General features: G+C 34.2%; 2 protein-coding genes across 4 annotated transcripts; both read right to left on the bottom strand.

The window, feature by feature from the left end:
- Positions 1–1,025: 1,025 nt before the first annotated feature.
- LOC125495432 (putative disease resistance protein RGA3) lies at positions 1,026–16,773 on the bottom strand. Of its 3 annotated transcripts, XM_048640011.2 has the most exons (11): positions 16,594–16,773; positions 15,151–15,483; positions 14,367–14,527; positions 13,714–13,779; positions 11,798–11,915; positions 11,598–11,707; positions 11,441–11,497; positions 8,723–8,846; positions 3,620–5,377; positions 2,121–2,179; positions 1,026–1,365 (listed from the first exon to the last, which is right to left on the bottom strand). In XM_048640011.2, the coding sequence occupies exons 2-11, from the start codon at positions 15,389–15,391 to the stop codon at positions 1,312–1,314; spliced, it is 2,748 nt and encodes a 915-aa protein (XP_048495968.1). In that variant the 5' UTR covers positions 15,392–15,483; positions 16,594–16,773; the 3' UTR covers positions 1,026–1,311. The 3 variants fall into 3 exon arrangements, with proteins under 3 accessions (XP_048495968.1, XP_057249180.1, XP_057249181.1); XM_057393197.1 differs by lacking the exon at positions 11,441–11,497; XM_057393198.1 differs by lacking the exons at positions 11,441–11,497; positions 11,598–11,707; positions 11,798–11,915 and having other exon boundaries at positions 16,594–16,769.
- A 4,081-nt stretch (positions 16,774–20,854) lies between these two features.
- On the bottom strand, positions 20,855–26,393 carry LOC104889631 (syntaxin-52). Its single transcript, XM_010674895.4, has 7 exons — positions 26,224–26,393; positions 25,461–25,730; positions 22,548–22,753; positions 22,361–22,461; positions 22,169–22,213; positions 21,398–21,533; positions 20,855–21,222 (listed from the first exon to the last, which is right to left on the bottom strand). Exons 2-6 carry the CDS (start codon positions 25,676–25,678, stop codon positions 21,408–21,410), a joined length of 696 nt encoding a protein of 231 aa, XP_010673197.1. The 5' UTR covers positions 25,679–25,730; positions 26,224–26,393; the 3' UTR covers positions 20,855–21,222; positions 21,398–21,407.
- Between the last annotated feature and the right edge of the window lie 692 nt (positions 26,394–27,085).

Below are 27,085 nucleotides of genomic sequence, written 5' to 3'. Positions count from 1 at the left end.
GCAAGCTATTCTCGAAAGGCTCATTCCTAGAGAATAGAAGTCATGAACATGCAAGATGACTCTTGAGATAGACACACAAAGTGTCTAACTTTTAACGGAAAAGACAACGGATGGTGGAAGGTGAGGATGAGGATCTACATCCAAGGATCGGACTATGAATGCTAGAAAAGGACATATCCTTATCCAAACCAAAGATGCTGCGGGAGAAATGGTTGACAAAGAAGAAGATGACTATAATTCACTCGACTATGCTAAGGCCGGGAAAAACTACAAAGCAATGAGTATTCTCCAATATGGAATTGGACCTGAACTCAAGGATCTCGACTTGCACTACAGCGAAAGAAATATGGGACACGCTGGAGTTGGCCCACAAAGGTACGAATGAGGTAAAACAATCTAGAATAGATTTGCTTGCCCAACAATATAAATTGTTTACTATGAATGAGGACGAATCTATTAAAGAGATGTTCACTAGATTTACATTAATCACTAATGAATTGTGTCTCTATGCACAACATATAATTCTGAAGATTTAGTGAGAAAGGTGTTAAGAAGTTTAACAAATCGATGGCTCCCAAAAAAACCGCTATTCAAGAAGCTAAAGATTTGACTAAACTTTCACTAGAATAATTGATTGGATCATTTATAACTCATGAACTTGTTTTAGACTCTAAAACTAATGAACCAAAAAAAATAAAGGTCTAGCCTTGAAGAACTGAATTGGAAATTGAAAATAGTGATAGCGATGATGATATTGATTTTCTTATAAGGAGATTTAAAAAATTTCTCACAAAGAACAAAAACAATAGTCCTAGAAAAAATGAAAATTTCGAAGGTAAGAGCACTACCTATAACTTTAAGAAAAGTGCTACTAATTCCGGTTGATGAGAAGCCTAAAGAAAGAAGGGAGCAATCCAAGAAAGAATTTAAAAAGGAATGTCCCTTATGGGATGATGAGAAGCCTAAAGAAGAAAGCAATCCAATAAAGAATTTAAAAAGGCTATGATAGGTGATGTTTGGGGAGATACATATTTTGATGAAGAACATAAAAGTATTATTCAAAGTAAAAACTCGAAGTATCATTTCAGTTACACACTGATTTAGATAATTAAATAAAGAGCTAAACTCATCCAATAATAACTCTTACAAATTGATACTATTTAAAGGTTCAAAACATCTAAAGGCAAGTTTGAACATTATTGTTAAGAAATCTCACTTGTAAAACCCTTACTTTATGAGTAAGGTAAAACCAAGAGAGTTCCTATATAAAGCAAGATAAACATAAGTAAACTCATAGCTCGAGATATAATATTATTCCACACTAGTATCCCTTTGCAACTCAGCATCTGATGTTTGTCCGTTATCCTGAAAGTAACCAACAATATCCCCTCAAAAAAAAAAGTAAGCAATAATTAAGCGTCACACCTCCAAAAAAAAGGAAAAGAAAAATAAATTAACAATGGTGAGCAATCAGCATTGACCTTGTTTGAAATGCTATTAAACGGAGCTAAACAGCTAATTATATAACAAATTTATTCTCCATCCACCCATATTAATCGTAACACTTATTATATGCGACCGTCTCATACTAATTCGTAACATTTTAATTTAGACATGGACGAACTCTGTTTATTATTATTTTTCACTTTACAACTATATTCCACATCCTTATAGAAAATAATAAAATAATATTTAAGTTATTACTCCTTAGACATACCCACCTTCAATTAAAGGACCCAAACAATTTATCTATAATATAAAATAAAGATACTTTTTATTTGAAGGGATAATATAAAAATACCTACTATCTTTAATCAAGTAAGCTTTAAGAATAAAATAATGAAACTCTGTACCACTTTATCTACTTTCTAAAATTCTATGTAAAAGGATGTATCGCGATTAATATGGAATGAGGGGAGGATATATAATATTATATGCGAGAAAAGTCCATGTATTCATATATGTATTCTTCAATATCATATCTTTTTGTTAATAGATTTTCATTACATTTATAGTACTTCATCCGCTTTGTTTTAAATGAAACATAAGAGATTGACACGAAGTCTCTAAAATAATAGCAGAAAACATATAACAATTTAAATATTCAGAAACAAGCATACCTTTCGATCAACTTGGTCTTCGCCTAAATCAGAATCATCAGAATAGTCGGAGTTGCTGCCTGAAAATAAATACGTACGTAGAATATAACTTGATGATTAGTATACTAAAACCTATGTTAATAAAGTTTAATTCTTACCCATAAATAAAGAAGATTAATATAGTACAATTATACTGGCAAAATATTAATGGGTAAATCTTAACTAAATAACGTTATTTTCATTACCAAACCCTAATTAATCCCTATTTGAGTCTGTTATTCCAATATATCACCATTAAAACACAACCAATGACCAAAAAACTGGAAAAGTGTTATGGAAGAAGAGAGAGAAAAGGGTCGTAGAAGGTAATTTCAATGGTTGTCAATTAAGGTAAGTAGGTCATACAAAGGTAAATCAAGATTTCGTAACAGGATTAAGGATTAATGATTAAAAAGACTTACATTCGTTAGTCATTAACGACATATAGTGAGTTTTTAAGAAATTGGGAAGTACATGGTGAACTTTAGAAGGTTAGAGGGTATTTAGTGTAAAAAGAAATTACTCGGAGACATTTGGTGAAAATTTCGAAATTAAAATTTGTGGCATATATGTATAGGAGAGAGGGAGTACCAAAGGGTACATTCTCTATCTCTCCCCCCTCCCCCATTTGTACTCACTTTGTATACGTTTGGATTAAAGAGGAAGTGAAAAAGTAATAATAAAGAAGATTTAGCGTGGTCTACATGTGAAAAAGTAACAATAGCTTTAATAAAATTAAACCTTCTTCGTATAAAATTAAGGGAAATTCTCAATGGTAATCCTGCATTTTGACTTTTCCTGTTTCGTGTTCAAATTTAATTTTAATTCTTAATGGTAAGGTAATTAACCCCAAGTTTATGATTATACTTGAGAGAGTGGTATGAATAGCCATTTGTTGTTATAAAGAATTAGTAAAAGGGTTCTTTATAAACTAATTAAGGTTTTATAGACTAGAACGAATGACATAATTTCCTTAAAAAAGCTGACTTTCCTTTGTGGTTCATTAAAAACTTATTTCATTCCCGTATATAGAAAGATATGAATGAGAATATGATTTTTTAAAAGGGAAGTTATGTCTATCTATACGCTAAAATACTTAGTTTGAATACAACCCTTTAGCAATTGCATATAACAAAATTAAATATTGTTAATACTAATTTCTTAAGTATAACCATACATGCACGGTTACCATTGAAAATTGAAATTATGTTTGGCTACTAAAAAGGAAAAAGCCTGAATTTAATTTTACCGTTGAAAATATTCCTAAAAATAATACAACACTTGCATTTTTTACAATTTTTAATATGTCATTTTAATTATTATTATCTTCAATTATATAATTTTTGAAATGGAAAACTACACACGTGAGATGAATGTAACAAACTCCAACTTGACTACCTATTTTTCACTATATCATTATTATATAAGAAAACATTGTCGTACATAGAATGTAAGAGCCATAATTTAACTTAAAGAATTACCTGTACCCTCGCTATCATTCTGTGTATCGTCTTCATTCAATGTGCGGGGATCTTCATGATTAATCCAGATATTGGGCACTTTCCGTATACTCTCCCAATCTGTACTTCCCTTTGAGCAGCTCTTCTCTAAAATCGAACAACGATTGATAATCAGAGTCTCTTTCGTAGTATGGGGTACTGATTCAAAAATTTCGCAACGGCTTATCTCCGCATGTTTCAAGCAATGCAGGTATGGGAGGAATGGAAGTGTAGCCAACTTTGGACATTGCTTGATCACGAGCGTAGAAAGGGCTGGAAAATCACAACTTTTTGTTCGTTCCCATCCTTCCAAACTAGACATACCGTCAATAATTAGCGTCTCCAACTTAGGAAATGCAACATTATCATCTCCACGTAGAACATTATTATCGATCTTCGACACATTATTCATTTGAACAATTTCAAGATACTCGAGATTCGGTAGCGCTCCAAGAGATATGTCGAGCTCATTGTTTTCACATTCAAATAGGACAATACGAACAAGCTTCTCGAGCTCGTATTTCTTGCCCATCCAAATTGGGAGCTGGGAGCCAGGGTAACAATACATCTCCAACTCCTGTAAGCATGAGTGAGGCTGGAGCTTTTGAATTACTTGAGTGTGGTCACCATAATTTTTATCTCTAAGACGATCCCATCTTAAATGCAACTGAGTAAGGCCCTTTTTATCCCTTAAAAGACCATCATCAACCGAGTCTGAAGGTACATTCTCCAATCCGGAGAGGCAAAAGAAACCACTGAGGTTATTCAAACCCTTCAACTCGTTAATGTTGCAACCATCTCTATCGTCCACAAGAAATGCCGAAAGGGTGCGAAGCTCAGTAAGGGCTCCTAAGCTTCTAGGCATGTAACTCAACTGGCCAAGAACATCAAAGTACAAATGGCGAAGGTTGGTTAATTTTCCCATACCTTTGGGAAGCTCACAAAGATGTTTGCATCCTTTAAGTTTCAAGGTTTGTAGCTCGTGAAGGCAACCTATAGAATCCGGTAACCTTTCAATTGGTGTGTATGAAAGATCAAGATAGCGTAGCAGTGTCAAATACTGTATGGAGCTTGGCAGCTGAGTTATCTCACTTCCACTCAAATCCAATGCTTGCAAAGATTTAAGAGCTAAAAAAACTCCAGATGGTATCTGTTTGAGTGAAGAACCGTAATTACGGAGGAATAGAAGTGTCCTCAATCCATCAATTTTTTTTAATGTCGTGAAAGTTGTTTCATTGATACGATCAACCAACACTGAGACATGGCGAGACTTTATAGGTGGAGCACAATCTGAACTTTGTTCTTTGATCAATTGGGAATAAAGATCATGACTTTGCGTCTCAACGAAAGAAGCCTCAGTTTTGTCAGGGTTACTTTTGTACATCATTTTCCCTGATGAAATGTCAAGTCTTGAAGGTAAGAGGTACTCATGCTTCTCAAGAATCTCAAAACATAAGTTACCAGCATCTTCCATTTGCATCTGCTTCATAAGCTCCCCATCCATGTCGGATCTCTTTAAAAAGCCTTCTTCAATCTGCACATTGTTCAAAAACCCTCCAGCCATCCATAATTGAACTATTGTGTCTTTCTCAAATTCATAATCACCTCCAAATAGAGAACAATAGAGTTTCGGCTCTTCTAATAACTCCTCTTGCAATTCGATCAGTATCTTCTTTCTTTCTTCATTAATATCGACCTTGCTATACATATTAATTGATTCTGAATCTTGGTTGTGCAAGCCTACATACAATTTCGTAACAAAATAGTAATAAGCCAAGGTGAAATTCGAAAATTCTAAAGTGAGTATCAATCACCGCTGATCACCACTATGCTTAAATCGCAATCATGGATTTATCAGATGAAATATGCGCCGTAGAATTGAATATAACAAATATATATTTACGGAATCGAAAAACAGATTGATATTGGTTCTTAAACCTAGTTATTGGACGGATCGGTCCGGGTTATTTTATTGGTCCTATAATAATCCTATCCAATACAAGCCTTATAAAATTGACTCTAACCCTTTAGTCTTTATTGAAGGTTAATTTAGAAAAATCTAGATGTCTAATGTATCTTAAAGATAGTTTAGAAATATCTTGTAAAATATCTAATAATATGTGATTTAGAAAAATCAAGACATAAGATATTAGAAATTTCACAAACTTTTTATAGAGGCGGGCCACACCTTCAACTAATAGTGTGGCCACCCCCCTTCCTCTAACTAACCCCTCCCCTTCTCTCATGTTGTCACGCCCCTTTCCCTTTTTCTCTCATTTTTTTTTTTAAAACTCTTTCTTTCTTTTTTTCTCTTCTCTCATTTTGTCCTATTTTTTTGCCTCATTTTCTCTCTCCTCTTATTTCCCCTATTTTTTTTTTCCTATTTTCTTTCTCCTCTTATTTCCTCTAGAATTTTACCATTAATTCCCATCCCCTTCTCTCAAGCACTCCCCCCCCCCCTTCTCTCATTTTTTTTTTGTAAACTCTTTCTTTTTTCTTCTTTTTTCTCTTTAATGTCTCTCATTTTTCCTATTTTTTTGCCTCATTTTCTCTCTCCTCTTATTTCCCCTATTTTTTTCCTATTTTCTCTCTCCTCTTATTTCCCGTATTTTTTTTTCTTATTTTATAATACGAGGAGCCTATTACTCCATAATAAGTAACTATTATTATTTGTATCATTGTTTTATCATACGAGTAACTCATTTTATTCTACAAGTAACCCTCATATATATTTTCAAATGACCCATTATATTATAAAAGTAATCTCATTAGTTAATAAAAGTAACCTTAATTAAATGTATAAGTAATCTTATTTATTTGTTCGAGTGACATCATATGTTCACAAAAGTAAACCCAATTATTATATAATAGCTTGAAATATTTATAAAAAATAACCATAATAAATGTACAAGTAGCCCATTAATTAGTTCATAAAAAGTATCCCCATTATATATATAAAGTAATCTTATTTCTTCATAAAAAGTAAAACGCGTTGCTTTTCAATGCTAAAGTGTTACTTTTAGTGAATTAGAGATTACTTTATCGAATACTAAGGGGTTATTTTACTGACACTAGGGATTACTTTTTATAATGCTAAGGGGTTACTTTTACTGTAAGTATAGGTTACTTTTGTACCTATAAGGGTTACTTTTACTATAAATAGGGGTTACTTTTACTATAAATAGGGGTTACTTTTACTGAAAGTATAAGTTACTTTTTGTAACTGTAATGGGATTACTTTTACTATAACTAGGGGTTACTTTTACTACAATTAGGGGTTACTTTTTGTAATGTTCATGAGTTACTCCTACTAAAAGTAGGTGCTACTTTTGTAATTATAAGGGGTTACTTTTTAATTATAAGGGGTTACTTCTACATTAAATGGAGATTACCTTTTGTAATTATAAGGGGTTACTTTTGTAATTATAAAGGGTTACTTCTACAGTAAATATGGGTTACTTTTTGTAATTATAAAAGGTTATTATTACTGAAAGTAAGGGTTGTTTTTTATCATTATAAAATGTTATTTTTACTGAATTGGAGGTTACTTTTGTAATTATAAGGGATTACTTTTACTAATGAAAAAAAAACTCAAATCTCCTCTCTTCCTCCACCACAATCTCCTCTCTCTTCATCAAAAGAAAGATAGCGTGAATCTTTGATGAATGAAAAATGTGGCTACAATTTTAGAGTGTTACACCTCACACTCACACTCTCAAACACATCTTTCTCTCTCATCAAACACCTTCAACCATTTCTACATATTTTCACACTTCTGCCTCCCTTGGCATCCCACATATATTTGTCAATTTATCATTATAAATTTGACACTTCTGTCCTTTAACCTCCTCACTAAACCTCTTTGCTAAATCACACTATGGACTAAAATTACAGTCCTCTTTGTACTATAGCAGGATATATAGAACTAAATATGTGAACTCTGGCTCTACATTTCTTAAAGAGACCCTGAGAAATTAAATCTTGTAAGTTGATTAAAGTAATCATTCATAATTATGCTTCATATAAGAGTCCTAAAGAACCAAGGTATTTAGGAGTAGTGGATATTATTGTATCTTCCAAACGGGAAGAATTCAACAGCATCCTGACTTGCATAATTTCTGCAACTGTATACCTCCTCCATATTTTTTTAATTGCAAGATTGAAGGTTGGCGCACTTTTCGACGAGGCCATGTGAAGAGGAAAGAGATAAAAACAGATAAACAGAGGGACCCATGTTACAAGAGAGAGGTATATAAATTTTTTAGTAATGTTGGAATGGATACTGAACTTCCATTAATGGGAAGTGTCGCAATAGAAAAAAGATTTCAAGTATAAATAACTCTAGATTAGTACTACCTCAATTTCAATTTAAAGCCACAATGGACTTTGTTATCAATTTATGATATTGAAATATCAAATATATGTGTAAATCATAATATAAACTTACCTCCTTACCGGAATATAATTTATTCAATTACAAGCACTATCGGGTGGCACACACCTTCACAGGGTACATCCCAGGTACTGTCATTCTCTCCCCCTGCTCCCCTCTCCTCTTTACCCCTTTAAATGTTGATCTTTGGGCAATTAAGATAGCATGGTGAGTTGGTGACAGTAATAGTTGCAGATGAAGCATGGGGTACCGACGAAAATGAGAAGTGGGGGAGTGATGCCTGTACTCAGGAAGGGAAGAGAAGAGGCTGCACGGTTGGAGGTTCATACAGCAGTGGTTGGGGTCATACTTGGGGAAAGAAGAGAGGAAAGGAACAGCAGAAATGGTCATTTGTGCTGGTGGCAGACAGCTATCTCTGTGATGAAAGTGAGGTTCCTTTTCATTCATTTCAACAGTGTGGCAAGCATGAGAAACCCCATAACCCTATATGGCTCCTATCCCTCTAATAAGGGAAGTATGACTACGAGTATAAAAGAAAATACATGAGTGCATCCCCAATACAACACGGTTCCGAGTGATGGACCAAAGTCACCTAAGCAATTTTCCGGCTGCAGGTCAAAATAAATATAAAGAACCTATATATGAAGTGAAAGAAAACATGAAAACTTGGAACAATTGGTTGACAAACTAACCATATTCTGTTTGCATGATATACTTAGTGCCCATCATCAATGCAGTTAAGAACTCCCCACGTGTGCCATAGCTTGTAAACAAGGATCTTCTAACCAGTGTCAAGCGTCCAAGACACTCCAAAGCCTTAACAGAAAATGTTGAGCTATCAGGGTCAAAAATATAAAATTATCTCACATGTACATAAAAATTAATTTATACCAGTTCCCAATCTGCTCATCAAACATACACCAATTTTTAAAACTAAAATGAAGTGAAAAAAAGGTGAGGCAACATGAAATAAACAGTGAAATATTTGTTTGTCAACCTAATTCCAGTTTAAATCAGTGGACAAAAATTGTTCATAAATATTTGACAAAACCTGTACTTCTGCTAGGCAGCAGGATTCTAATTATACCTTTCAGGAAAAGGAAGATGTAAGACAAACTGGTATTCAAAGAAAGTACATAAGCGCACAAATTCTTGAGCTTTCTAAGCTCCGCATAAAAACTGTTGAAGGCATATTACTGTCTGCCAAATATATATATGATACACTGTACACAGATGTACGAAGATATGAACAAATGTTGCATTAAATTGCTAGGCAGCAAGCCAGCAATCCTTCCCCTGGTCACACTGCTATGAACTGACATAGCTTGGACACTTTAATGGCAGAAATTAAGGAAGAAAATGAGTTTTTTATTGAAAAACAGAAATTACAGCAATATAAAATGATAGTTACAAGCTTTCGAGAGGCTTGTTCTCTCCCATTGAACTTAAAAAGCTCACCCAATTTTTCTTAACAATTTTCAACATACCCCTATCTCTCTAATTAACCCTATATATAGAGTAATTTCCTTAGCATAACTACCTAGCTTATTTCCCAAGCTACTCATTAAGATAAAACCTAAATTATCATCCCCCTAAAATATCAGTTCATAGCACTACCGGCCGCCCAAACTTCCACCTTGTCCTCAAGGTGGATAGTAATCAGCGTTGAATTCTCGGCCTCGACAGTTTTTGACTGTCTCTTGTCGAAAATTGATGCCCGGCTTCCACTGGCATTCAAGCTCCTCATTGGTGAGTACTTGTACATTTGGTCTTGGAGGTGGTGTTTTGTTGGTGGGAAAAGTGGGTGGAAAGTTCAGCTTAAAAGAATATTGGTTTTGTAAGTTGGAAGGCTGGTGGAAGGTATGTGGAGTGTTGAGCCCATGAGGTAAGAGAATTTCGCAGCACCTAATACAAATTTAGGAGGGATTTCCTAAGGTTTGGGTTGATGAATTGGGCCGAAATTCAAAAAATATAGACATGGTGAAAGAAGTGGTTAGTATGGAACCCTTGACCTCATCATCACGTGGCCCCAACAGCTTAATTCCATCACTGATGGTAAATCTGTGGTCATTGACTAAAGTACCCAACATCTTTTTCATTTGGCTTCCTCTCAGGCGAAAGATGGGCATATAAAAACAAAGGACTTCAAGGAGGTTCTTATAATACAAAGATTTGGGATCTTCAACTGGTGAACAAAATGTCCTTCCTTAAGTTACCTGAGACTATGTGCACCCGCATTAAGGAGTGCAATCCCAGATTTAATGAGAAATGTCTACTTCTCCAAAATTTCATTTTGTTTCTCAAGAAATTTTTGTTGAGGTAATATACACTTGTCAACATATTAAAGTTAGAGAGTGATCGGCACTCTCACTCTGAAAGGCAGATAGCACTGCTTCAAATCAAGAAGAACTGTGGGATTATCAGCAAATGCTAAACATTGTCCGTGCAATTGACAAGCAAAAAACAATATAAAGACGAGAACATCGAGAGAATCAATAAATACACAATTTCCACCATAAACATGCATAAAAGCACTAGTCAGAACCCAATCCTTAAGATGATCACGATTCAAGAGGGTCCATCAAATACACATTGACCTCCACTATGTTTGTGCATTGCATGAACAATATACAATAATGTAAATATCAGAGAGATGTGAGAACTTATTTGTTAAGAATGAAGTTACACGACAACAAGGAATGGGCCTCAACCATATATTACATCCCCCCAATTCAGTAATATATTTATGGCATCAATTTCTACGAATATGCTTCATCTTGTTATTATCCAGGGTCGAAGGGCGAAGGCCTTAGACAACTCAAGTGGCATTTGGTTAAATTTTGGCTCCGAGAAAATTTGTTTGGACGAGTATTGAGATATATATCTACATTTTATATCTCCCAAGCACTACTCTGGAACCCTTGACCTCTCTCTCTACCAGCTTGTTACATCTTGAAGAAATTTAAACCCATGTCTATACACTCCTCCTAACCAAACATCCCTCGGCCCAGATATAGACAAGGTATATGATGCAAAAATATAAGAACACTGGTAACCAAATAGTTTCTAAGCAGGCAAGTTACATCTAAGGCTACAGAGTGCAGAACCTTGAAGGAGGATAAGAGAGCAGGAATTCACAAACTATCGCAGAAATAGCTCAAAGAATGGAACAGAAATTAACTAACATATCATACTAAAGTTAACTTTGTCATCTTTCATTAAGATTTAAAGCTTACAAGAAATATCTCATAAGCTCTTCTAATAAATTAACTGCCAGAAAATAGAATTTTGAGAATGGACCCAAAAAGTAACTTTGACATTCCCACTAAAAAGTATCTGAAGTATTCTTACTCAAGTTAACCCGTTTTCTATTCCTTCAGACCAACCACAGGGAGAAGTGTGGTACTCACTAATTTTGAAACAGGAGGACTGGTGCCAGCATGATAGTCATAATAGTTAAAATATATCTGTCACCCCATTGAAAAATGGTTAGGAGAGAAGATGCTGGATAGCATATTTTTTTCAGAGTAAATAGTAACGATATCACTTTCCATGGTTTAGAAGTACCTGAATTGCACTAACATCATCCGAACTTCCATTATCTGACGTTTCCATAAAATCAAAAGATAAACATTGCAGAGAAAGTGAAAGAGCCAACTCCTGCAACTTCTGTTGAGCTACATACCCAGAAACTCTTAGGAGGGTCGAAGAATAGATTCTATATGAAGAATTGGAAAGAATCACTAAAAAAGTATCTTGCTGGTTACCATTATTTATTACTCCAATCAATGATGTAACGGATATTGAATAAATTTCAAGAAGTGCCTGATCTATGAACTTGGTTGACACCTTCCGATGTTGTATTACAGAAAATCCTGGAGTTTGCTGTTATTGGAAAGAGTTTGAAGCACCAATCAGTAAAAAGAAGTTAAAGCAATTGAAGAAGGACGCAATCATATCAATCAATCTTCAACAGCAAACATCAATCCTTAATAAAATTATTGTATTTTCCCCATGATATGGTGACATGGAATATACGACTAAATCTATGATAGCAATATAGCAACTGTAACTGTGGCAAAAAGGGGTGGCAGATACAAGTTGACAGTTGAAAAACTACAAAAACCAGAGTGAGACATATATACTGAGGCTGAGAAAACAGAAAAGATCACACTCAAACTACAAGCACAGATATGGATAGAGACAATTAATTTCCATGAATTGAACCGGATTTATCATTCAAGTTCTGGAATTGTCAACTCGATCACAGAGTACAACATCCAATATGAACATGAATTAACTGAGCTCGAAGCTTCAATTCATTACTCCCGGAACATTTTAGTAGCGCCTTCAGTCCTTGCCTCATTTCATAAGGGCCTGAAAGTGGCTCTATTCCATTGTATATATGAAAAGTTACAAAATCATCATATAATGAACAAGAAATCTTATTTGATTGCTAAGAATATGAAAGGTCAGGGTTGGACCCACCCCCACCTCATCTCAGAATTCTCTTCAATTGCAATACGTTGTAAAGAATACAACTACACCATAAAGCATAAAGTTCCACTTCAGTAACACTATGATACCACTATACTGTAACCGAACATGGACTAAACTGTAACCGAACATGGACTATTCGAGGCCTTGATCTTTGACAAGGGAGATGGTTAGGTAGAATTAATCGCTTTACAGCGATAGCTGCCTCAATTAGTGAAAGTAACATGTATGATACAAATGGGTAGCATGTTCAATACGAAAGGGCGCACAGCCATAGGCCAACCAAAAACAAAATCATTGATCCTGATGCCAATAATTGGTAAATTATCCAAAGGGAAAACTCATAGCGAGACAACTGCAGGATTTGTTTAAAAGCATCAATGTAGCTTTTTCTGTTATGCAGTAAATTCCAGTAATCTGCCTACACAAACAAAGACCTAGTGGTGTGTTTGGAAACCAAAAATTCATTTGAAATTCTAGAATTCGGTCAATTTATATGTTTAGATGATTAAATATTTGAAATCTGGAATAGGAATTTGGAACTACAAATCAAACATGACCAGTTAACTACGTATTGACCAGTAAATAGAAATTTGGAACTACGTATTTGAATTTCACTAGCTCAAAGCCCAATCACTTGCCAAACTTTAGTCGACCATAACCTCCGAGAGTTTTGCTACACCGCCACTTTTTTACCGGTTTTGGAACCAAACCTCCTTCCCTCCACTCGTTCGACCTAGATCTACTCTCACTGATGATCTTGCGCAAAGGCTGCAAAAATCTTGAGAAGTTCTTCCCTAATTCAAGCTCTACTATATAGTGGCAATGGTAACTTGTAAATTCTTTATCATATTAGGAAATGAATTGAAAATTAGGGAAAAGAGAAATTGAGTGGCTGAAAATTACGAAGCTGATGCTTGTGAAGGTTATGATGATATAACAATGTAATATGAGGATAAAATCTTTAACATCTAGGTTTTGTTAATTTTGTTAGTTAAATATGGGCACGAAAGCAGACATAGCATGTGTCCGGCCGATCATTCCGCTGGCATCTAGCATCTCGCATTCCCAAACACTACGTATTTCAAGGGTAGCCAAAAGGTAGGCTATACAGGAAATGAATTTATAAAGAGAAAAATAAAAAATAGTCGCCTTCCCTAGATCTATACAAGCAATTTTATCTTACCTGATTCATCTCACTCACAAGCTGGTTCAACATCTTCAAACCGATTGCATAACAAGAGGATTCAGGCTGCAAATAAAGCAACTTAAAACATTGTTCAAATCATACATTATTGGAAAGCAATAACATCATGACCAAAAACTTTAATTGCAACTTGAGGAAAGAGGGTATGTTCACATAAAGCAACCTAACACATCGTACAAATGGTACATGCGAGGCAAAAATACATGGCCACTTGCTAGCAGCTTAAAACATTGTTCAAATCATACAAATGACCCCAAAACCAGGCAAGGCAAACCTTCATTTAAGGGGAAGGATCATTAGTTCATCGTGAATAACATGTCTGAGGATCTTTTTTTTCTGTAAGCGACATTTTTCATACTGTATTTTGTAAGACTCAAAGCATCTTAATCAGAAACTGACATCCAATGAACTTCTGTAGAACATTCAACACTAAGAAAAAGGAAAAGGAACTGAGCAGAAACGACAAAAAAACTAGGTTGTAATGTTGTATGCTTACTGCCTACAAAGAGGAGATGAAATGAATAGCTCAAATATCAGATTCCTCAAACAGAGGAACACATGAACATTTATTCAAGAGATTAAAGATTGAGATAAGCATTTTTAAATACTTGCAAGGGGTTACGTTCGCTAACCTCATTCAAGAACTTCACAGAATCACTAATGAACTCTTGAAATTTACCATCACCAAACCAACCAATTTTTGTCAATCGACATACAAGTTGAATCAATGAAGTCGTTACAAAATTCTCCAAATCAGCACTTCTAGTGGCCAGATAGTTTATAACACGGTTGCCTTCAGATCAAAGTCACACAGGTCAGATTAATAAATATGAGGACAAAGTTTCAAAGCTTACACATCGTCAATATACAATTACGCAGTATATCAGAGAGGATTCAAGTACCTAATGTTTCAATCTAGTGGGGGGGGGTATAGAGTAGAGAGAGCTTCATTTACTTTTTTTAAGGTACAGAAGGAAACTTAGGGAACCTTCTTTCAAGGGTTAATAGAGAGAACTGCATGCTCATAGCATTTTCTCCAAAAAAAACACATGACTTGAATTCTACTATCCTCGGTCACACTTAATAAGCCAAGATCTCAAAATGTCCCTTTACAATGGAATTGGCTCAAAGCATAAATTAATCCTCAAATTTCATGTCATTCAGAGTGAATGAGATGACCCATAACCTTTCCACCCAGAGGTTAATTTCACAGCAGAGTGAACAAGTTTCTTTACTTTTTGTTGCATATATTTTATGTCATCCATATGGCGGAGAATTGAATCATATTCAAAGTTGCCTTGCAAAAAACAGTAGGAACTGCAATCTAAAATATGGAAAAAGAGATAGTAACCGTAAAAGTAAAATTATATCAAATGCAATCAAGGTACAGAATAATCAAATGGGAAAAAATATTACGAATTTGAAGCTGTAGCTGCGAAGGAGGATTATTATCAGTGACATGCTTCAACAAGCTTGAACTAGCAAAATAAACAGCATATGGATTTTTTGCATTTTCAAGTACGTATTCCAACTGCGAAATGAAGTTGGGATCCTGAAAGAACTGCTTGAACATGTTCTCAGCATTAGCTCGCTCGGCTGAGTCGTGTGAGCTGTAAAGTCCCTCACACAATGCTTCCAGCACTGCCAAATTTTCCATGTAGAGTTAAAGTATGCAAGCACGACAACCAGCAGGTAATTATTCAAATGTGGTCTCTTGTTTCCCTGAATTGAACGCGGTAATTTCCAAACCTGAAATATTTAAAAAAAAAAAAAAATCAAAGAAATATCAATCCAATTATGATATTTAAAATTTAACTTCAAGAAACAACATGCCCAAAAAAACAATCACCACCAGGCCACCAACCAAATCCCCAGTAGCAATTTCCCAGTGCAGATATAAAAAGAAAAGAAAACTAACAAATCCAATAATATCTCTAAATTCTTGATTGAATATCCAGTGAAATTCATATCCAGATTGTGAAGTACTGCAAGCAATTACCAAATTGTTTGTACCCAAAAACAGTCAAATTAAAATATACAATACCCTGAACTAAATTCAGCACTAGATTGAGTAAACGAAAGACGACCACAAATCAAGAACTTAATTGAGTAAATGAAACTCAAACCCAGATTATGAAACACTGCAAGCAATGACCAGATTATTCATACCCAAAAACAATCAAATTAAAAGTTACAATACCCAGAACCAAACTCAGAACTAAAAAGAGTAAATGAAAGACAATTATAAATCAAGAACTTAATTGAGTAAATGAAACTCAAACCCAGATTATTCATACCCAAAAACAATCAAATTAGAAGTTACAACACCAAGAACCAAATTCAGAACTTAATTTAGTAAATAAAATTTAAACCCAGATTGTGAAGTAAAATTGCAAGGAAATTACCATATTATTCATATCCAAAAAAAAATCAAATTACAAGATACAATACCCAGAACTAAATGCAAGAACTAAATTGATTAAACGAAAGACAATTATAATTCAAGAACTCAATTTAGTAAATAAAACTTAAACCCAGATTGTGAAGTAAAATTGCAAGGAAATTACCAACATTATTCATACCCAAAACAATCAAATTAAAAGATACAATACCCAGAACCAAATTCAGAACTAAATTGAGTAAATGAAAGACATTTATAATTCAAGAACTTAATTCAGTAAATGAAATTTAAACCCACATTATAAAATGTTGCAAGTAATTACCAGATTATATCATACCCAAACAAAGATACAATACCCAGAACTAAATGCAGGAAGTAAATTGAGTAAATGAAAGAAATTATAACTCAAGAACTTAATTGAGTAAATGAATTCAAGAAAAATAAAAATAAAAACTCACTATCAAAAAAGTTATCTCTACTGCAAATGGTAATAGCGCCTTCAAAAAATGCTACGAGAAGATGTAATCGAAGATTAAGAATGTAGTTTGTGATTTTGTTTTATGAGAGAATTTTGTGATCAAGTAGTTTTTAATGGAGAGAGTTATGAGCATATATATGAGTATATATATGAGTTGAGGATTAGAGGTTAGAAAAAGGAGGGAACAAATCTTTGGTCGGTTTGTTATTAAGTACTACTATGTCTAATTGTCTATGTGGGATAATGTACGAGGTTGTCCTAAATTATCACGATAATACGTAAAATTGTTAAACTGGCGTTAAGTATTTTGGAAATATTTTTATTTATTTCGGCAAAATAGTGCGCAATTAAGAAATTTGCAATAGAAAATAGGAAATGTTTCAAGTTGAATTTTATTTCAACATATAATGATATAAATAGTTATTTGGATATTAAATCGCGTTAACAAAAGACAATGAGTCCTTTTTTTAATTATATGTGAAAGTATTGGGTCAGACCGTCTGACCAATACATATTGTCAGACAAGCTGCCCAGTACTGTACAATTTTAATTTGCTTTGTTACGCAGAGCTGCTGATATTTCTACCACTTTCCGAGTTCGTTTCGAGTTGCCGAAATCGGAGCTACCACGGCGGTGACCTGGCATTACTGTCGCGGGTGACGGAACTCCTGATCATCGCCACTGGAATAATTCATACCTTGGGCCAATGGTATATGTGGAGAGAGATAAAAGAGAAGTCCAAATACATAAGGAACCAATTTCTTCTTGATAAACTACTGCAACAATGGCGACAGATGGTTGTGAGGTGATGGAAGAAGACATTTGACTCCAACAAAAAGACCTCATGAAGACCTCATAAAATCAAAAAGACCTCATGAAGACATTGATGAAGAAGATGATGGGATAATTACAACAAAAAAGAAGGAAAAATTTTTAAGAGAAAGAGATGAACTCCAAAACTTTTGAAGGTGATAAAAATTTTGTGAAAGAAATTGCAGCGAAGCAGAGGTGACGGGAGGAGAGAGAAAATGATGTTCAGTCTTCATTCTTTTCCTATTTTCCAATTTCAGTTGGACTTTGTTTTGTTTCAGTTGGACTTTATTTTGTTTCAGTTGGACTTTGTTTTGTTTCAGTCGGACTTTCTTTTGTTTCAGTTGGACTTTCTTTTCTTTCAGTTAGACTTTCTTTTCTTTCAGTTAGACTTTTTTTTCTTTCAGTTAGACTTTCTTTTCTTTCAGTTGGACTTTCTTTTCTTTCAGTTGGACCAACTGAAAGAAATAATGGGCCAACTGAAAGAAATAATGGACTAACTGAAACAAAATGAAGACTACCTGAAGAAAAATGTAGACTACCTGAAAAAGAATAAAGACCAACTGAAACCCAAGTAAGTCTAATTGAAGCACAAAAACCCACTGAAAAACAAAGAAGACTAACTGAAAACAAAATGAAGACTACCTGAAAAAAAATTGGAACCACCTGAAAAAAAATGGAGACTACCTGAAAAAAAATTGGAACCACCTGAAAGTCGTCCGACCAAGATTATGGTCGGACGAGTCCGACACAATACGTTCTCTAATTATATATAGGAAAAATTGTTAGAAAGTACCTATTTAAAACACTTTTTTAAAAAAAACTACCTTATATCATGTTTATTTTACAAAACTACCTTATAAGTGGAAAAACTTTAAAAAGCACTACCAAATTCATAATTTTCTAACTATGGTTAACTACTCCCTCCAATTTTCCCTCTAATATAAGATTATGAAAATACCCCCTAAATTCAGTACGTTACAATTACGATATCATCACTTTCTTGATCACTTGATGCTCTATCTCTCAAATATACATGTGGCAAGCACAAGCACACCTTCTCTCCCCAAAAGTCAATCCCAAAAACAAACCAGCAGTAAAAGTGTCTAGTAGAGCAAGCTTTGCACCATCATCAAACCATATTCTTCATCATCATCAACGACATCAATTCATGACCCAAAACCCAATTTCTATCTGCTTTTGTTACTCATAATGAAGAATTAATTGGTGAAGCAAAAGGTTGGGAGAAGAAATTACACAAACGATTTAAGGGGTATTCAATAGTTTAACGCTCCTGTGAGGGAAATTAGCAAAGAGGGGTTGGGGTAGTTTAGTATTCTTAAATTAGAGTGATAATTGGAGGAAATAGTTAACCATGGTTAGTAAATTCTGAATTTGGTAGTGCTTTTTAATGTTTTTCCACTTATAAGGTAGTTTTGTAAAATAAACATGATATAAGGTAGTTTTTTTTAAAAAAAGTGTCTTTAATAGGTAGTTTCTAACAATTTTTCCTTATATATATTGAAAACATTGGTTTCAACTTTTGAATTCTGAAAATTCTGTTGTGCTCCCAGGATCACGGTGTCCATAATATACCTAGTAAATTTGTTTTATTTTCGATGAGTAAATGTTCTATATCAACAAATGTTTGTTTTAAGCATATTTTTTAGCGAAAAAATTAATTTTTTTGTGAAAATTGTTCTATTTCAATAAGCAAATGTTGTATTTCAAGAAATGTTCATTTCAAGCATAATTATCAACAAAAAAAATATGTTCTATTTTCCTTAAACATTGTTCTATTTTCAATAAGCAAATGCTCTATTTCAATAAATGTTCGTTTTAAGCTTATTTTACAGCAAAAAATTATGTTCTATTTTCACTGAAAATTGTTCTATTTTCGATAAGCAAATGCTCTATTTTAAAAAATGTTCGTTTACAACTTATTTTTCAGCAAAAAAATATGTTCTATTTTCTATGCAAATATGTTCTATATTTGTTGAGCAAATGTTCTATTTATATAATTGAATTCTTATAATGTTCCACTTCAACAGTATTATGCTCATTTTCTTAATTGAATTCTGATAATGTTCCACTTCAACAGTAAAAGCAGATTGTAGTGCTAGGATAAGTCTCTAATGTTGCAGGATTGATAATTCATATCTACAATGTTTTTTTAAAATTTATGTTGCTGACATATTGACATAGATACTTTATCTATTTCTTTTTGATGCTATATGTGCCATTTTGGTAAGTAGATTAAATAATCAAATATTTCATCTTAAAAAAGTAAAAATAGTATAATGATATTGAAAAAAGGAAGGGTTCCACGTGGTAGATTGCAATTCTTACTCACACTTTTTAAAAACAATAGATAGTAGATGTTTTCACTTCAGTTGATAGTTACTACTTCCGTACTTCTTTTGATTTAAGACCAAGAGGAGATATTATAGTTTAAAAATTCCACATGGATATAAGTCTTTCAAGTACTCTTTGATTGAATTTGATGATTAATTAATACATATGATGATACAATGAAATATTTCGTGCAAGTCTTATTGATAGTCATATTTTAACTAATACATAATTAAAGAAGTTTTTACGGATCAAAGTTGTACATCATAGTTCATGTAAAAGGCTAGCAAGTACTAGTTCTTTGTAGGATGAGTGCATTCTTTAATTTATATATCTCCTCCGTTTCAATTTAATTGTGACACTTTTAGAATCACGGAATCCTGACAATTTTTGGAGAGAAAAGAGATAGAGAAAGAAGATAAAAGGGTTCCATGTGATAAGAGAGGGATAGAAAGAAGTTATTACCCAAAATGAAAGTGTCACAACTAAATAGAAACTTCCTAAAATAGAAAGTGTCGCAACTAAATTGAAACGGAAAAAATAACTCTTGTATTGCATGGGTTTAAAGCTAGTTGATAAAACCAACGACCTGAACTCCTAATTTTCTATTCCTTGATTTCTCTTGTTCTCCCTAGCTTCTTCCTAATTGAAGAACACTTGTAATGGTATGTATAGAAGTGGTTGGTGGCGGTGTTTACAGTAATCGCATCGATTTAGCAATGGTGGGGAGTTTGATGGCACTTGAAAGGTCCGGGTGGTGGAGAGCTCCAAATGCACATATCACACATCTTCTTGCATAATCTTTCCGAAACAATGGAGCCATGAGCGAACATGGTTCAGACAGATTTATTTATGCGAAACAATGGAGCCATGAGCAAACATGGTTCAGACAGATTTATGCACAACAAAGAAACAACTCTCCCCTTTACCACTGTTGAGAACTGGTTTTAGGGTTTGACACATAAGTTCTCATTACTTTTGTTGGACATCTCTTCCTCTTTCTGGGAATTCGCAGATCGATGACCGATTAGGCCTACATCAAGCAGGGTGCAAGACAATATAGAGTAAAAGGAACATGATACTGCTAAAATAGACAATGAGCTTCCAATAAACCATCCAGAATTCATGAATAAGTACGAGCTTAGGACAACAGAAGCTAATGTTTACAAGTAAGGGGGTCATCAGAGAAAAATTCAGCAGATGCTGAAATTTAACTTGAAGAAAGACTAGATGCTCTTAGAGGAATAATACAGAAGGGTGAGAATTGCGGAAGACACATATACTTTATATACTATGCATGAAGGCTGCCCATTTTGCAACTAATCCATAATCACTGCAAAAAAATTAAGGTCCAACAGGTACTTTAAGCGATGAAATCACTTGCAGATCCCAATATCTACACTTTCGCTGACAGGTCCGAGTTCAATTTGCCATCCAGGACCTACAACTGAAATTGAAAAAAATTGAGAATGACGCCATGCTACTATAAGAAAACAATTTCCTAAGAGAGAAAAACAAAATGAGGAAAGCGCTGCATAAAGGCCGAAATGAAGAGAAAAAACATAGGTGACAATCCACTGTTTGATTCTCTCTAAAATGGGTAAAAGTAATCTTGAACTTACCAACATAGTCCTAAAAATACTTGATCAGGGCCAATACGACAAGGATGAGAAACACAATCAAGATAACCAGTAGACACAGGCAGGTGCAACCTCCCTTGGTGCGTTTATTGAAAACGGCCAATCTCCTTTGAATACGCTGCTCCAAGAGGGGTATATACATATTAGAAACCCAAAAAAATCAAATAAATCAAAACAAAATAAAATCCATGAACCATTAATAAATTATGTGCAACAGAAACGAAACCTTAAAAGATAAAACAGAAATTTGTCTTCAATATTCAAAATGAGTTTTATAGTCAACAGTCTTGAAATAATGAAAACCAAAGGATAAGGGATTTTCAAGGGTGAAAAGTAGATCTAGATAACCAGCACATACTTATGCCAATCTTCTTATGTTTCTGCGTGTGTGTCGCTCACTAGTCAAATCTCACAAGATTATTAATATGGTCTCTGTCAGTTTGAATTATGCACCTGAACTAAATTTGGAAGATTATTTGGAAAATAATGAAAACCAAAGGATAAGGGATTTTCAAGGGTGAAAAGTCTCCGTCACAAGATTATTTAATATGGTCTCCGTCAGTTTGACATGAACATATGATCAGAACGACACTATTTCAAGTGCTAATCTTTTTCAATTCCCAGCAGTAGTTAGGAGGTACAAACTACAGGCTGGGAACCACACTCAAATGCAACTATTGTAACAAAAGCAAATATAAACAAGAGGTCATGCAAAAAGCAAGCAAATGTAAAAGCACAGCGAGAAGTAATCACCTGCAAACGAGAATTCGTTGACTCCACATGGTCATCCAAGGTATCCTACAATTAAAAGATCAAGATTTAGAATTTTATAGAAATTACAGCGACATCAAAATAAACCAACAGAGAAAGAACAGCAATGTATTTATATTTAAATCATTAAGAAACACGAACGAAATATGTAATTGACCCATGCTAAAACACTACCAGGAGCCTAGTGTGAAGGTTGAGCTCTTCGTTGACTGCCAGTGCTATATGTTTTGTGCTTATTACTGTCTCCTCCAATTTCTCAAGGCCCTCGTCTTGTTCTGCTCAGGGAGAAAACTCTGATGTAAGCAAAATCACCCAAAAGAGGGATACATAACAATGTAAAGATGTAAACTTATTTTCCTACCTCTCATAATCTGACGTTGAAAACCTACAATCCCCTGGTTATCCATGTTAGATGCCCTCTTTATTACATCATCTGACTTTAAATCTGGACCAAGTAAGCGGTCCCTGTAAGCAGCACTGTATGAATTGAGTGTGTTTGCCATCTGATTGACTTTAGATTTCATATTCGTCAGCAAGTCATTACGTCTATTTATCTCTTTCCCTGTTCTGCATCAACATGAAGAGCATCATCAACATAATCCATCATATCCAAACATACAAACAGATAGGAAGGCAATAAAAGATCAGAGAGGGTAAAACAGAACACTACAGACAAAGCATAAGAGGATCTTAATCTAGCAACATAAATGACTCCAGCCCAATCCTACAGTTGTACTCTCATCACTCTTATTATTCTTGTGCATCAGCTTTAGGTGCATAAATGCTACAGCACACATGAAAAGATCATAAATAAGTAGATAACCTTTAAATATTTTAAATAAAAATAAATAGATAAAACCAGAAAAGACTTTAGCGTAAAGAATATTTGTTATTGAGACATGCGGGAACAAGTGTAGAGAAACAATATGGAATCAAGATATTTGGAAGAAGCTTGGAATTGCAGATATTGAGAATAACAAATGAGAAAAATCAGATACGTGATTTAGGCTTGTCAGACGTTGAAAATATCATCTTACTTATTTTGTCTACTTCAAACTCTTAGATTAATGGAGAATCTGTCAATATGTGAAATCTCTAGCTTATTGTGCAAAATCCTAATGTTTTAGTTATGTAGGAATGGATGGAGTGTTGGTCATTTGAAGGAACCATTTCAGTGCTCTAGTTAAATGATAAATACGACCTGAAAGACTCGGGGTCTCTTTAGTTCATCCAAGAGAGAAGGAAACGAAGAGACCTGAACCAAGAACGAATATTTAGCAATGTAATTTAATCAGCTAGGGTAATGGAATAATATTCACTTCAATAGTGTTTGATTTATAGATATGAAAGAAAAAGAAACAAATCGCTACTCAACTTTCGCAATCCTTTACCCGCTATGCTATCTTCTTCTTTTTACTAAGTGTCATCCTCCCTTGACCCAGCCCGCCCTACAACCAAATGGCATAAGATACTAACCACCCAAGGTCAATATGAGCATGAGTGCATGACAATGGGAATATTTTGTGAGCATAGTAGAGATATAAGAAGTTTTAACTTTTAATACCAGTGGCTAGTGAATAATAAAATATTTCTAGATCCAGTATCAAATAGGGAGAATTAGATACGAAACACTACCACTAGCGCAAAGCTCGATAACTGTCACTTGGCATTGGGTATTGTAATAGAAGATTGATGCGGTTTTCTCTTCCAACAAAAATTTGGTGCCACTGCCACCAGAAGGTCCGGAAGACCGGAACCATGATTGCCACTTCTCTAACTCCTTGCCATAACTCTTTTTGTGGCTTCCAAATTCCAAGGCTGGCAGTGCATGAGCAGTTGACCAGAAATCGGCAGTAAGTGGTGAGTGGTTGGTAGAGGTGGTCATTGTGGGAGTCACTGGTGAGTATAACTTGAGTTGTGGTGATGGTGGAATGAAGGTTGAAAATTTGTGACGATGACATGTTGACAACATTTCAGACAACAAAGAGAGAATATTCCCTAAAGTTGGATTCTCCTATCCCTAAGGGTTGAGGCCTTTGAGGGGAACCAGTGCAAAAACTTTCAGGTAATTCCATCATGGAAAAGTGTGAAAAGGGAATGCAAAAAATGTGAGCCCAACACATAAATAGGGAATGCAAATATTGTGATCCCAAAACATAGATAGGGAATGGAGGCTCTACATTTCTTTTCGTTTCTTAAAACCCTATACCAAGCAACCCCTCCTTGTAGTCAACGAAGTCATGGACATATTAATCAGCTTGTGTTCATCCCAAAGTGTAACTCATAGCTAATGGGAAACAAGAGTCCATGCAAGAAATTCATAAACTACAAAAAATTGAAGGCAGACACGGAAACTGCAGAACCCAATATATTAATGCAAAAGTATTTGGACTCTATAATCTTGCCTTTTTTAACCTGCCAATCTAAAACATACTTCCTCCTTTTCAAACTTAAGTACTGCTTTGAGTTTTAAGGTCAATATTTTGAACTTGGACAAGTAATTCGCTACAGTATATATCAATTTGCAATATAAAATTGACATTGCAAGCTTAATCGTAAAATTTCCTTCTGTAATATTATGTTTTACATTTGTTCATTCTTTTATGTATCAATACAATTAAAGGAAAAGTTTGGCGAAAATGACACTATATTTTTGGTAAAAGGAGCAGCGCCACCAACTAGAGCGGGTGTATACGGCAGCACCACTGTAACATTTTGTGCACCCAATGACATGGGCCATAAAATTTATTGAATTTTGGTGAATCTATCTATATTTTGTCGACGGTAAGCCATAAGTGGGAAGTACAAAGTCAGAGAAAGGGTTTTATAAATGGTTGGACAAGTGGAGAACCGCCCGCTTTATAACCATATCTCATAGGGAGCAACAGCAGTAAAATACACGCTGCCCTCTGCTCCCAAAATTAAAGTTTATGTTGCCCTATACATCCAACTTTAGTTGGTGATGCTCCATACAACCCAGCAATAGTTAATGTCATAAAAGCTAATTATTCCAATTGGACTAGAAATTCATCTTCAGGACAGCAAATATAGGAAGAGCAACATAAACATAGGAACCCCATAACAAAGAGCCACTGGAAATCTCTTACTGAAAAACAATCATGGTAAACATAAAGACATATTGGGACCTTAAAGCATACTTCGTTCTCGGCATTCTTATTACAGGTCCTAAGGGAAGATAAAGTTGCAGCGTAGCATTGCACTAAACAACCAAAAATAAATCATACTAACAATTGTTTCAACTCTATATACTTACATTGCCTGCATGCTTGGGAGCTTTGCTAAAAGTGACTCCAGATTTTCAAGTTTAGTATTCAATATGGTGATCTTCCTGCGAGTGGCAGAAAAATGACGCTGTGTCTGTGTTCCAGTTGCCGGTAAAGTACTCGCCTCCGAGACCATGCTGTTTATATCATCAGCAAGCTTTGATGCTTCATTATACTCCCTCATCCATGACTCAGAAAGAGATGCCATTCCAACTAACAGTAATATATAGAACTTCTAAGAAGATTCGGCTACCCAACACCTGAAAAACCAATATCATATCACAAAACTTGAAATCCTCAGAATCCCTAAAATTAAGTAATCAAACTGCAAGTTTTCTCAAACAATCAAAACCTAGAGAAAATTCAAAAGTTCTGAAAACTGAATTCCTGCTACCAGAATATAAAAACCAAGCTCAAAAGTAGTATAATTTACACACAAAGGAAAAAAAAATCAGGAGCAATTGGAATTTTCTTAAACCCTATAATTTAATCATATATCAACAATCAAAAAAGAGGGGTATCATAACTATCCTAGTGAAGAATTTATAACAATGATTTTAACAAAATTCCAACACTTTCCGTACAATTGATGCGAAATTCAGATAAAATTATCAGCATCAAGAATTCAGCACTAAACGAAAAAGAGGTGAATTGAAGCGCAAAATTGAATATCTCACAAGAAATTTCGGCAATCAAATTACAAATTAATCAAGATAAATCATCAAGATGAAGCGAAACTACAATAACAATTACCTGAATTTGAAGATAAAAACTAGGGTTAGATGAGTTTCTGGATGATTTTGCTCAAGATAAACAGCATTAAAGGAGGAGAGAGAGAAAAAGGCCGCGTGGAGAAAGGTATAGTGGAATTTGCGCAATTTCGCAAGGTATAGTTGTTGGTTCTTCTATGCTTCTAGGTTGTCGTAATGTGAGTTGATATATTATCCTAATGAGTGGTTATACATGGATTTTAAAATTCAAATTTGTATTAAGATCGGGAGTAAGATTAGGATTAGGATTAGGATTAGGATTAGGATTAGGATTAGGATTAGAATTAGGATTAGAATTAGTATTAAGATTAGGATTAAGATTAGGATTTACTAGCTCCGGTATGAAGGGTGAGATATATATTGTAGAGGTGGAATACGTTGTTTTTGATATCACAATAGTGTATTCCATTAGTAACTACGATATTTCTTGAAAAGAAAAAAAAAATCGGTTAATCAAGTTTAATTTAGTTTAAATTTTGTAAGCTTTTTGGCTCAAAAATGATGATTTCAGACATGATTTTAAAAAAAAAAAAAATCAAAAAAATTTGATTAGTTTGGCCCAATTTTTCTACATTTGATTACTAATATCCAATCCTAGTTAGGTTTTGCAAGCCCCGTCAACCTGGAAAGAACAACTTTATTGAGCAAATGTGAAATTTCTTGATAAACGTATATTATAGGATCTATATGAAATAATGAAAAAAATAATTTTGAAAACATACATTTGTGATGAATAGGGAAAAATAAAAAAAAAATGTTATTGTGCAACAAATATCATGACATTGATATTACACTTATGCGTTGCATAAATTACATAAGTTTTTTTGGGGGGATCCTTTTAGGAA

Source organism: Beta vulgaris, chromosome 3 (genome assembly GCF_026745355.1).
Source record: "Beta vulgaris subsp. vulgaris cultivar EL10 chromosome 3, EL10.2, whole genome shotgun sequence".
NCBI classification, from domain to species: Eukaryota; Viridiplantae; Streptophyta; class Magnoliopsida; order Caryophyllales; family Amaranthaceae; genus Beta; species Beta vulgaris.
Note: the sequence above shows the minus strand (reverse complement) of the source record. Positions and strands in the feature narration are given on the sequence as shown.